Raw genomic sequence first — 14169 nt, 5'->3', positions numbered from 1 at the left:
AATTTAAGAAGCCCTGCATCAAAGTCAGATTAGTCCTTTGCTTTGGATTTTTTTTTATTGCATCTATGATTTTTAGAACACAACTTTCATTATTTGTTGTTGGATCATGGAATTCCTCAGATGCAGTACAGCCTGCAGCTATTTCTTGTACTGAACCTAAGAAGAATACATTTAAGGCCTTCTGCTAATACAGCAGGGTCTTCAACAAACTTGTCAATGTTCAATTCTAAATCGCTGTCTTTCCTTGTTTTTTTTTTTTTTTGTCTTACCAGAAGTTTATTAATGTTCTGCCAGATTTGTAGTGAGTTTCCATTAGCATTTTACATAACCAAAATAAAAAAAATTGTTTTAGCTCTTCAAAGTTCTAATATTACCCTATTCCTCATTGAAGTGGAATTTAATCTGTCTATAGATAGTTTTGATTTGTGAAACTTTTTCAGCAACCGATCTCTAGTTTTCAATAATCTGAGACAATTTGAGTTTATAAATAGCTTTATATCTTTTCCCTCTGAGATTCATATGCTTTTGTAAATGACATATACACACCCTAAAAACACCGTCCCCTCAACGAAACATGGCAGCGGCATATTGTGGGAATCCTTCTCTTTAGACAGCAAAATAACTTAAGACTACTTCAAATATTCACATTCCAGCAGTTCAGTGGTCCTAAATGATGCAGCCAGAGGTACAAAGGAACATTTTAGATCAAAGCATATTTATGTCTTAGAAAGACCCATTCATAGTCCAGACCAAAGTCCATTTGGAAATTGATGTTTAGAGACTCACCATCTAATCTGAATGATTTAATCTATTTTGGTTCTACAAAGTAATGACTTGGTGGGACAGATGGACATCGTGCTTTTGATATTTCTATATGAAAACCTATTTAAAACTGTATATTGTCTTGAAAGGATCCATGGATGATGGACGGATGCAACAAGGCTAACAAAATCTAGCTTGTTATTATTCATAGTGATAAAAAACAAAAAGCAAAAGAAGCACTGGCGCATAAACCATAAGTAATATTTCTAAGCAAAATTCCCTCATGAAGCTCTAGTAAGGAGGAAGAAAAATTTGATATAGAGCTACAACCAATTATGTCCCAGCATGCAGTGGAGTAAGTAAATTGGGCCATGCATTTCTTATTTGCTAATCCAATTAATCATAACCCCAACCACCAAATTGTTATGGGTGATCTATTAATGGATGATGTAGTCCAGATTTGTAACTTATTGAACCATATGTGTATGCTAAAAAAGGTCTGATCTTCAATTTTTTACAAACTTAAAATGTAATAATGGGTGTAAACATAAAACATAGAATAAAAGAAAAAAAAACAAGTAACATCATTACACACAGAACACTGAATCATCCATCAATTAAAATATTTACAGACAAAGGATTCCCTTTCGAGATCGGTAAGAGCAATGTCAAAAAACATAAAAGAGAATAACGTCTACCGAACCGCATCCCGTTGTCAATATCTGTTTTGGACTTCAATAGGAAGGAAAGTCTTTTTACAATCTCCTTACTCAGGGAAACAAATGCCATCCTTTATAGATTTAACTTGCACATGCATAGACAATTATTGTTATCACAAAAAGAAAATCCAAATAAATCAAATTAAAGGGCCAGGCTGTAACTTTACAAAATGTGGACAGGTTCAAGGTTTATGCATATCTTTGCATGTCAATGTTTATGTATTTTGTTGACTGTTTTGGAGAAATTCCCTCATTGATTTGTTCACTTGGCAACACACTGAGAGATAGTTTAGATTTAACAAAAATTATTTACACCTCTTCACTTCTGTGAAAAGTGAGAAAACATGAGAGATCTTGAAGTTCTTCGACAAGAAGGCTGTTTATCTCATGGTTAAGAATGACCCGCTGAACTCATTTTCAATGCTGCGGGAATAGTTTCTAACATAAAGTGATCTTGACAAAGGAGTGCTCTGAACTTTAAACCCGTCCCCAGTCATGCCTTGTGAAGCGGAAATATTTGCAGAGGAAATATTTGCAAACTAACAATTTTTTTTTTTTTTTAAAGTTGCCCCTGAAGGCGCTGTGCCGGAACGATCATTTCTGTTTCCCACATTTTTTCAGCATCCACTCTGGCCCGTTCTGTCAGGGCAGCGGGGATCAACTGCTTGGCACAAGTCCCAGCGAGGACCCCGAGGATCAGGTCTGATCATTTTAGCTCAGGCTTATTCTGGTGAGAGGATACGCCGGCTGAGCTCTCAAGTCGAGCTGAACAAGAACACCCAAAAGGCAGCTCCAAAAAACTGTGCACAGAGTGAGAGATAAGAGGAATACGCCTTGAGTTTTTACCTTCCCCCCCCCCCCCCATCGCTGATATTACCGTTTTCAGCTCAGGAAGAATACATTCTTATTCATGAGTTGTGTTTCGTATTATTTCATCATTAGTGAAGCATCTGTGAATTTGACTTTGGCTGTAGGTTTTGTTTTTCTTTTAGCTTTTTGTGTTTTGCATGTTAATGCGCCTAACTCCGACTGTAATCGTGCTGCAGCTGAGTCGGAGTCAAAGGCTGCAGTCCAATGCGGCAGTAATCTACGCTGTATGATATTGATTTGGCTTTGTTAGAGCTTCAAAAAAGAATTATCTGTCAGCCATCATGTGGCCTGTAAGAGGTCACTGAACAAACACACACCGTGCCCTGCAAAAAGTATTTACGACCTTTAAATCCACTGAAGTTTGTGACTTCAGTGGATTTTATTGGACACAAAGCGATGCATAATTATGGAGTACAAGAAAAGTAATATATGTTGTTGTTTTTTTTAAATTGGCCAAAAATCTGGAAAATCTTTCCTTGAATTCAGTCCTGCCAAGTCAATACTTTATACAACCTCTTTTTTTTGTTGCAATTCCAGCAGCTGGTCATTTGGGGTGTGTTTCTGCAAGACTAGCACATCTAGAGATTGATTTTTTTTTGTTCATTCTTCTTTGCAAAAGACCTCGACATCAGTCGGGCTGGATGGATAGCACCAGTGGACATCAGTCTTTAAGGATAGTCCCAGATACTCAAATTAAGTATAGTGCTGGACTTTGCCAAAACCACTCTAAAACATGAATATCTTTGATCTTTTAAACGATTTCATTGTCGTTTTGGCCGCCTAAGAAGGTGAACCTCCGGCCCAGCCTTAGTCTTTTGCAGCCTCCAGCAGGATTTCGTCCAGCCTGTCATGTGTTTGGCCTCATTCATGTAACTTCCACAAAGTTACCATGGACATTTTATGTAGTGGCTCTGGGCAGCTCCTTCACTAGCAGGCTGCAGCTGCCCGAATGCAGGAAGGAACACTTTAGAAGGTCCTTCCTCCAATCAGCAAAAAGACAGTATAATAAAAACCTGTAAATATTCAATGCTACCAATACAGATATGTTTCATCCTAATTTGTATATCTGCTTTAGTTGTTATATAGTGCTTTTAATGTTTTGATTTAAATCCTCTTCCCCAATGTGCACTTTCTTGCCCTATCTTGCTGCTGTGACAATTCAATTTCCCCCTTGGAGGATGAATAACGTCTTATCTTAAATACATTTTTGCACCACACTTTTTACATTTTTCATATGCAAAAAATAAAAGTGAAAACCGAGTAAAAATATTTTTCTCCACTTCTCCGTTCTACCCTTGGTGCTAATCTGTCACTTAAAATTGCGGACAAAATACATTGAGATTTGTGGTTGAAAAGATTCAAGCGGCACTAATACTCTTGCGAGGCACACATCACATTATAAAATAAAGGACAAGGAGACACTAACCTCAACTTCCTGTGGCAGAGACCAGCAGCGTGGAGGGAAGGGAGAAAGAAAAAAAAAAAAATCTCATGTTAAAACTTACAAACAGATTTATTGCTGCTAGTGTTTAGCATATAGAAAGCCAGTGGGCCGTGGCAGGAGTTAAACTGTCAGACCGTAATGCACACTGATTGCAAATACACATAGCTGTTTGGCTCCTCCCGAGGGATCGCACAAGACATTCACAGAGGATTATGAGAACCTATTAACGGAATATGATCAGCTGCCACTTCTGCTTGCTGGCAGGGGTCCTGATCACTAGGATGGGCTCTGTTCGCTGTCTGTGTTTACATCCCCAAAGACAACAGGCTCCATTACAGCTCGCTAGTTGTGGTTCAGCTGTAACACATTGCATTCAGCTTGGTGAGAACACAGGGATGAATTGGTGAGAATTTTTAAATACTGACAGGCAGATGTGAATGAGATGGGGGGGTTCTATCGTTGCGACAAGAATAAACTAAGCAAAGCATTGACAACACGGAAATATATAGCTTCTTTAAAGGATAACCTTGAGTCAACATATCAGTGACTGTTTCCCTTTTATCCCATTTCACCTCCCTGGCTTCAGTCCAAGGGCATTACACATCAATACCCACCTCAGCCCCTCCCTGTGTGTTTTATCCTCCAGAACCCCAGTGTTTTCCAAGAGAAACACAGCATTGTATGGTTTATTTCACCAAACTTCTCTTTAAAAACAGCTAAGTCTTGTACATGTATCAGCAAATACATGCTTTATAATCGATTCCTTTCCCGTTGCAGTCAGTGTTTTGCAGTCTCTGACTAATCTGGATAATATGTAAGGGTTTTTTGGGTTTTTAATAATTAACTTGTATTCTAACAATGTTGTTTTTAAAGAAACAAATCACGTCAAAAGCGCTAACTCTGGATTATTCAAATAAAGGACAACATCGTCTACATATGGCATACTTTCATGTTTTACTTAATTAATTTCTATGTCCCATTCTTGTTATTTCTGAGTCTTTAAACAGTATCGATATAAGTGGAAATTAAATGCAACCTGTCTCAACCCTGTTCTAAAATATAAAGTTTGGGTATGTCATTGATTCTGAATGTACAAAAGGTATAGTTTTAAACCCCATCTCCTAGAGACCAAACCTATACGACAATCTATAAAAAAGTATTTCTAATTCTAAGTCAAACATTTTTTGATGAATACTTGTTATCACAAGATGTTCCTAATGTTGCTGTATTTGGCAAAAAACGTTGTGGAGGGATTACAAAAAATGAACAAAACGAATGCACACACATCCATCAAGTCAAGCAGATGGAAGCAATTTATTCTGTTTTCGCATCAGGTTACAGTTCTTCAATCAGAAATACAGCAGTTGCAGTGAAGTGACCGGAAAGGTAGTAAAAATTATTTGAACTTCTTTACTATTAGTTCGATCAACAGAGACCTACAGTTCCTGACCCGAGAAGGGAATCAATATAATGTCAAAAACCTCTGAGAGAAGGAATCATGTCAGGAGGGCTTTTCTAAATCGATAAGTGATGATGCAGACTGTAAAAGACAGTGTATTGATTGGTGCTAAATAGGGGTGGTTGAAGTTAAAAATGCATTAATAAAATATAGATTATAAGATATTATTTGTAGTCCATTTAAATATATTGCATTAACTTTAAAATATATTCTAATGAAAAAGGAATGTGCACTTGTTTGCTCAGGCAGAGAACCAGAGAGATTGTTCCACATTTCTACCAATTGTAGATAGTTATTTTTTACTTTAATTTGAATTTTCTTTAGTCATGCATTGGATCGCTCTTAAATTCATTTGTCATGTTTTAAAGAATGAGTGGCTTTATCCTATTTACTTTCTCTGTTGAGTTTGAAATACTGCCCGCTTAAAAGGGCCACCCCAGGTAATAATTGCTAAAAGCCTTGTAAAAATTGAAAAATATTGGGAGTGGCACAAGGAGAACAGGACATTCAGCACACCAGAACATCAGGCAGTGTACTGGAGGATCCAACAAAGTATAACGGCAACCAGTGAGCTTAAATACTGAGAAAAGAGGTGAGAATCACACTCAATGCAGATAAATTAATCAGGGGATTATATGGAGCAGCTGAGGCAGAGAGAAAGCAGGGAGACTGACAGTGGGAGACTAATTAACATGAATGGACCAGAACATACTCACACACAATTAAACTACTAAACCAATGGAAAAAGACTAACAGAGATCAAAGAGAAATAAATAGAAATGCACAAAAACAGAGCACAACAAACTAAGAAACTAAAAACAGAGGAACTAATACGGAAACACCTTACAAGCAATAATGAGTACAGGGAAATTAAATGAATATTGGAACATAAATAGACAAGGAAATGACCAAAAACATCACAAAAGGAAGCTCAAACCCAAACACCTGAGGATCATGACAGTTAAACTTTTATCTATATTGCATATTGTAAATATCTTACATTGACTGGAAAAATGCGACCAGACGAACTAAATTTCACAGTTCTACAGAACTTTTGCCAAACCAAATCCGTGCGAATGAAAGAAGGATCGGTAGCTACTCGTGTGACATTTTAACGTACAAGGTGCAAATAAAAGAAAAGACTTGACGAGATTTAGATAGTTTACCTGAAACAGAATAAATATTACTGAAAACACCCATGAAATGTGTAGAAGAGACTTGCATAATTGAAATCTTTCCAAAGTAGATAGAAAAATGAAAATATTTTATGTAAATGTAACTAATTTAGATGTACATTTAAACATAACATTAAAACTAAAAATAATTTCTGCTTATAAAATGGGTCCTAATACAAATCCCTGCAGGACCCCACATCCTATAAAGACATAACCACACAAGCATTGATTTATTTGAATACTTAGGCAATATATATATATATATATATATATATATATATATATATATATATATATATATATATATATATATATATATATATATATACACTAATTTGTATTTGTGTTTGGCCAAGCCATGGTGCAAAAATGTCTTAAGGAAAATAAAAAAAATAAAAAAAAAAGTATTATATAGGATGTATCTTTGAAAATGTGAAGGAAAATAACCTAATTCACTGTTACATATTGCTAAACAAATTTTATCAACCAAATGAAGCAGAGTTTGGAATATTATTTTTAAAATCCATATTGATGTTCAACCTCTTCAGCAAACCAAACTAAGCTAAACAATTGGTGTCTGATGCATGCATGGCTGTCTGTCTATGTGTTGCTTTGGTGCCTTGTCCGGGCTGAACCTCTCTCCTATTCTCCAAAGCGCCCCCCAGAACCCTTAGCAGGGTTATTGTGTGCAGAAAACGAGTGAAACCTCAATTAAACAATTAAGAAAATGTTGCAAGAGAGAACATTTTTGATATAGAAAAATGCCAGAGTCAAAATATCTTGCAGTAAACCTCCTGTCACAGTGGCATCTACAATATCATAGAAAACCACTTTTAATTACCAGATTTGCACCTTGACAATTGAAGCTCAAGCACTGAAATGTCATGTTGACGTGCCATTATTAATAACAAGCAATAATGAAATATCTGGGTAATCAGGCGATGAATCCGTAAGGCTGCCTGCACTGGGCCTGTCATCAAAGATGTTCAACTCATGTCTTGCGTCAGACGTATGGACTGCAGCTAATTATTTGTAGGAAGTCGCCCGGACTGATATGAGTCCAACAAAGGTTCTACCTGCAGAGATTCCTTTTTTCTTTTTTTTGCCAGCAGCAGTGTGGCAGCAAGGTTCTGCGTTTAGTCCTTCACCGAGGTTGAGAGTCGTCCCTCTGAATCCCAGGCAGGCAGCTTCTAGAATTCCTCGACAACGGCAAACGAGGGAGCGAAAGGATCAGGGAGCAACGGCGGGGGAATGATATTCATGCTGGAGGTCCCCTGAGCTGATTCATATCACACACCACCTCTTCTGCCATTTGTCAACAAGGCTGTAATGCAAGCCGGTGTAAAACAGAGCCAGGAGCCTAATGGAGCTTGACTATCCAGATGCTGCGGCTGCTCCTCCTGGACTGCTCGCCGGCATTAGGCTGACAACGTTTGGCCGCAAGCCTGGCTGCGCTCCTCCGAGTTAACGTCTAGCTCACCTTGCCAGGGCCTTGTCTGCCGGAGACGTAAATACCACTAAAAAGCTCCTCAACCCGCCGCCAGCCGCAAACCTCAGCCAGTTCCCCGGCACGGGGAAAACATTCTAATCACGAGCAATGACAGCAAAAAAATTGTTTATGCACATTGGATTCCCGCACAGCATGATTGCAGCAGGGTTGCTCCTAAACCATTTAACTGCATGTCTGTCTCATTGAAAGATATGAAGTTCAACGCCGTTTGTAATGGGATTTGACTCGCGATGCTCCAGTTACTCGGCGTGACACTGGATTTGGTGCCATATAATAATGTCTAAAATAATGACATCTATTTTACGAGTTCTTTTGAGCTGACAGAACATTTCTGCAAACCCCCCCCCCCCTCCCCCCCCGATTTGCTCTGGACCATTTGACAGTAAAATAAACCACTTAACAAAGAGAATTTGTCATAAACTGCCAAAGGTACAGCAGAAATAGTATCACGTTATAGGCGCCAACACTGGCAAATATAAGATAAGAATCCAACAATACAACAAAGTCACATTGGTTACCAGGTCAAGAACTAAAATGAACCGAGACAAAATAATCCATGAAAATATAACTAAGTTATAGAATAAAAAACTATAATAAAAAGGTTGCAACACTTAAACTTCAAAACTCAAAATAAAAAACGACAACACTCTGTACAATACAGAAATGACTATGTTTTAGCAGGACAGAGCTTTGCCAGAATTCACCAAAATGCAAAGAAATCAAGGCTAAATGGCTAAGAAAGACATTTGTTTCTTTTAAAACACCTGACATATTTTATTTCAATGAGTATTTTGATATAAAGCCCTCCAAAAGCCTTCAGACGTCTTAAACTTTTTTCATATGTTGACAAGTATGACCCCAAAGTTTCACACTTGTTAAAGGAAAACAAACTTTCCTTTCAGTCATGGCTTCGCTTCAAATGTGGTGGCTTTCGAAAGCAAGGGATTGCGCTGGATTTAATTTAGGGGTATCAGGCTAAAAATAGGGCTGGATGTATATGAATTTAAAAAATGATGTATCCTTTTCTATTCCCACCACAATCATGTGCTACTTTAAGTTGGTTTATAACATAAAGTCAGAATAAAATCCATTGAAGTATGTGGCTATAATGAGGCATAATGTGAAAAAGTTCAATCAGTATTAAACATAAATAAATAAACATAGCGCCAGATTTACTGAAAACAGCAAGACACTTTGAAGGATTAAAAAAAAAATCTGTTTTGAGAAGATCCAGAATTTCATGTGGCTGAAGCATTTGTCCATTTTTTTGTGTTGATACTCTTGCTCTAACATAACTAGTGACACTTGGAACTAATGAGCATCACATTTTATCCCACTGGGTGCTTTTTTGAATTACACTTATTGTAAAAATCTGAGATAAAGAGAAATAGTGTAATAAATTACACTTTCACAAAGGGGACTAGAGGACCAGTACCAAATGCATTTCTTTATGTTTTTTTCAATAGAAAAACATGTTTCTTATTATGAAATCAGATGCAGATGTGGATCACTGGGAGTTTTTTTGCACTAAGTAATTAAATGAATAGTTACATAAGAACATAAGTTATAAACGGCTCATATTACATTTTTTTTTTCTACTGGTTCCCATAAAACTGGCTTTTTGGTTTTCTGCCTTGCGAACCTAATTGTAAGTATTTTTCACAACATTTTATAACTACCATTTTGAGGAGGATTTGTCACAATATATATATATATATATATATATATATATATATATATATATATATATATATATATATATATAGGTGCCATATACATACAGTATATAGTCATTCTCTGAAGGGTTTTACAATTGCTTGTTAAATTAGTCTACGACTTGAACAAAGATTTTATGTTTATTTATTTTCTAACTGTATTTGTTTTTATCCGTTCAGAAAAATGTACCTGTGCAGTTTTTATGTCGTTCGTCTAGTTAAAATTTGAATGTTACGTTGTTACTGGCCAGAATAGTTTAAAGTTTTGTTTTTAAGGATTCTTTTTAGCATTTAAGTATCTTTGCCTTACATGGCTTGCGACTTGTTTTAGAAAACATATCATAATCTTTTATTGCATACCATTTTGTTCTGAGGTGGCCACTATATATTATTTTATTTAAATGTTAGGTTTAGAGCCCCCTAGTGGTCAAACATTTAACAAGTAATAAGAAAGAAATAATACATTTAACAAGTTTCAATAAAAAGCACATTTTAGACCAATAAATAGTAAATAGAGTGTACTTATATAGCTCTTTCCTACCCAGCGAGACTACTCGAAGCACTTTACAACACAATCTGCACCCGTCCACACATGCATTAATACAGCATTTTTATTGAGTGTGCTGAGCTAGCAGTTGGCTATGATACACCATGGTCATAGAAGTCAAATGTTACGCATAATGTATATAACTCCATACAGCATTTGGTTTTGAGCATCTTTAACTTTCTACGTATGGCAAAGTGGCATATTCCGTTTAGGGCCCCAAAATATCCAGGTCCGGCCCTGGTTATAAATGGATGTCTTTAACAAATGTGACTCTGGACAGGAGTGTAAGCGGCAACTGTCTGAATTCTAATGCTGATTACCTGGCACGTTTCTGCCAAGTGTCCTGCATCTTTGAATGAACCCGTTCGGTTATACAGAGGTATAGAAACTTCTCAGAAGAAATCCCCCACTCTCTGTGCAATATCGGCCTGCCTCGTACGCTGCAATATTCCTTATTGATTTTCCGAGGCCAATATTTGCAGTGAGAACACCTCTTAAGCTGCAGGATATGAGTTGGGGGTTAAATGATGATCCGGACATTTTTGCATCCCCCAACCAGCTGTCATTTATCCGGCCTCATGAAGTCGTTTAGTCTGCCGGTGACTGGATAAACACCGGCTGATGGATGGACCGGTGTTCTGGGTCATGTCTGTAATGAAAGAAAAGAACCGGGAGAGGCTTTCTCTCTGCTGATTGCTCCACTCTGTGCTCAGGTTGTGTCGTACGATTGGATCGCTGATGTGCATCTGGCTGTTTGAGTGGCAGAGCAATGTCAGCAAATCATTTCCCTCGGCCGTGATTTGCACAGTAATGTGCTTTGCCCGATTAATGCGGGCGAATTAGCTGCGTCTCCGCTCCGTACTTTGAATTGCCGCAAAGGGCACACGGTTCGGAGGCTGTCTTAAATCCATCCTTTCTGCAGTTACCGTGGAGCAGCGGGAGTGCATCTTGCCTTCGCCACGTCATTATGTCCCTGTGATTCAGCATGCTGGGGCCTGAGCGGTGGGGGGGTAATGTCTGGTTCTGTTTGTGGCCCGCTGACTCTGGAAATGGCAAAGGACTTGGCAAACAAAGGAAAGCACAGGCCCACCACGGATTCAAACAATCGGAAATGCATTGCATGAGTTTGAAAATGATGCCGCTCGCCGTTTTAATCTCAAGCGTTTACTTTTTCACATTTTTGTCACATTGCAACCAAAAAAGTTTCAATGTGGTTTAGGGGGGGCTTTATGATACAGACCGACAGAAAGTAGTACAAAACTGTGAGGTGGGGAAAACATATGTGGTTTTCAAATGTTTTTAGAGACACAAATTTTAAAGGGGAGTTCTTGTTTTGTAGAATCACCTTCCACTACAATTTACACCTGCAAATCCTTCGGGGTTAGGCCTCTATTCTTTTTTTTTTTTCTTTTTTTTTTAAATTAAGACTACTACTTTAATTGCAAAGATTTTCGATCTTTAATATTTATGCATATAAATCACTCAACTCAAGTTTCTCAGTTTAAAGACAAAAAAAATAAATTCATCCCCATTTCCAATAGGGGCCCTATTAACACAGGAATATCATACACATTAAAGAAATTATAAATACTTTTTGTTGCAACACAAACATTTGCATTTTTTCCAAATAATGCTCAAACATGGACTCTGCAGCGAACCAATTAAACCAAAGCCAGCTTATTTAGAAGGTTGTGATCTCTGTGAAGCTCTCTATTCATTTTACAGACCTCGAGATTAAATCTTTAGCTCTTTTCTTTGGGATATGGGTCAAACTCAGTCAGACTGCTCATCTTGTCGAGTCATTTTCCCATTTACTCCGGCCAGCCTCCTGGTCCCTGCAGACAACAAGCATCCCAGAGCATGATGCTGCCACCACCATGTTTCACTATGGCAATGGTTTGGTCAGGGTTGCATGTCCTATAAGTTTCCTACAAGTTCATGTTGCAAGCAGGATTTTTTAATAAGTTTCTTTCTACAACTGCTTTCTTCCTACCACTCTTTCACACAGGCCAGGTTTGTGGAGTGTGCAGCTAATGGTTATCCTGTCAACAGCTGTCCCAACCGAGCTGTTGATTTCTGCAGCTCCTCCAGAGCTAGCACTGGCCTGTTTCCTGCTTGTCTGATTAAAGCCTGTCAGTTTAGGTGGATGGCCGTGTTTTGGTAGGCTTGTAATCATGCAGTACGCTTTCTATGTTCAGATTATGTAAGAAGCAGTCCTCAGTGAGAAGTTCAAAGCTTGTGATGTATTATTTTAAACACCGTCCTGCTTTAAACCGCTCCACAGTTTTATCCTTGATCTTTCTGCTGTGCTTCTCGGGCTTTGTGATGCTGTCCACTCACTGCTCTTCTCTAACAAACTCCCAAGACCTTCACAAAAAAAATCTCTATTCATACTGAGGCAACCGCTGAAGGAGGTTTGTCGTACTAGATTTTCTTAAGGAGCGTTATAGGGGATGAAAACAAATGCATACATTTCAGATTTTCATGTGTAAAACAACAGAAAACCATCTATTACTGTATTCTCCGTCCACTTTGCAAATATGTACTACTTTGTATTTGACTATCACATTAAGTCCCAATGAAATATATGGAAGTTTGTGGTTGCAATGGTTATAATAGTTCTCCAACATGCTGTAGCGTAAGAAAACTTTGTGTTTTCCCTTTAAAAAGAAACAGAAGCCACACGCATAACCTGAAGACACATGCGTTTGCACATGATGTGGTTTTTTTGCAGAACATATTGTGTGGCAGATTTAATATTTCTGCCTCTACAAAGACAGACTGGGATCTGTGGTTGCACCGCATTTTTTTTTTTTCTGAAGATAACTGCAAGCCACTCTTGCAAAAAAAAAAAAAAAAGTAAGCTTCTCCCATCACATTTCAAAGACAACGGCAGGAACCCACAGAGAAAAATGGCGTGGTCTCAGTTGCAACAAATACCCGAGTATTATGGGATTAAGTTGCTGCTGAGCAACGCAGAGCCGGATAAAATTGATCATCTGCACTGGACTGCTTGGGGGCTTGCAGGCAAAGGACGCATGTTGTTTCACAAGGTAAGACGCCTGCCTGCAATGCAGTACAGTGCAAGCACAATCAGCAGCCATATCTGCACAGTGAAGGGCATGTCTCTTCTGTCGCGCGGTATAGGGGGCCAGCTGCAAAGCGTGCGTGAATCCAAACATTTACACACTGCTGAGACGCAGGAACACGGAGGCTGGCTGAGCTCCTGCAACCAAACGAAGAGAGGTAAACTAAATTGCGGTGAAAGCACGAAGGCAACATAAAAAAAAAGAAGGCTGGAAACAATAATGCTTTGCTCATAAAAGGCGATTCCACTGGATAATAACAGCTGATTTCAAGAAGTTGCATCACACACACACACACAAAAAGGTGCTCTTCTCAGGAGTCCTCCAGCTTCCGTCTCAAATCACAGATGAAGTGACACATCAAACGGCGGCCAAGTTCACTTTGCTGTTGCCGACTTCACGGCCCAATCGCGGCGCTGGATGCTCGGCGAGAAGCGGTAATTGGAGAATACCAAGCGGCGCAGAGAAAATTGGATTCAGTCGGATCACACTGCTGAGCAAAGCAGAACCCTGGAACAACAGAGTCTCTGCAGCATCTTATCGCTTTCCTCCTCCCCCCCAATTCGTTTGCAAACAAAGAGGCAGAAAAATGAGAGTGGAGACTTCAGGTTGAGCTGCTCACAGATGCCCCGGGGACCTTGAGCTTATCCTGGACTGTCTTTAACGTGCCGAGCCACGCTGCCTGTGCATGCAACACGAGTAGAAAAGCCTGCAATGAGACGGGCAGAGGAATCTGGTCCTATGTGCTGTTTTCACTTTGTAGAAACTCGACTCATCAGTATTGATCTGCAAGTGCAAAAAAAAAAAAAAAAAAAAAAAAAAAAAGTTCTCAGCATACACAAACAGATGAATGGACTTAAATCATGTTTGTTCTTGGCACAC

The 14169-nt window shown here is 38.5% G+C and overlaps 1 protein-coding gene across 2 annotated transcripts in view; it reads right to left on the bottom strand.

The window, feature by feature from the left end:
- The window catches only part of LOC105918765 (testican-2), a 58771-nt gene that overhangs the window by 24568 nt on the left and 20034 nt on the right, over positions 1-14169 (bottom strand). The window contains exon 3 of one of the 2 annotated variants that reach the window (XM_012853924.3): positions 3778-3786. The exons of the other annotated variant lie outside the window; for it this stretch is intronic. Coding sequence (XP_012709378.3) covers positions 3778-3786 — 9 coding nt within the window. The remainder of the gene's footprint in view (positions 1-3777; positions 3787-14169) is intronic. 2 annotated transcript variants of the gene reach the window in all.

This window comes from Fundulus heteroclitus, chromosome 10 (genome assembly GCF_011125445.2).
Source record: "Fundulus heteroclitus isolate FHET01 chromosome 10, MU-UCD_Fhet_4.1, whole genome shotgun sequence".
Taxonomy (NCBI): Eukaryota; Metazoa; Chordata; class Actinopteri; order Cyprinodontiformes; family Fundulidae; genus Fundulus; species Fundulus heteroclitus.
This window is presented reverse-complemented; position numbering and strand designations above follow the sequence as displayed.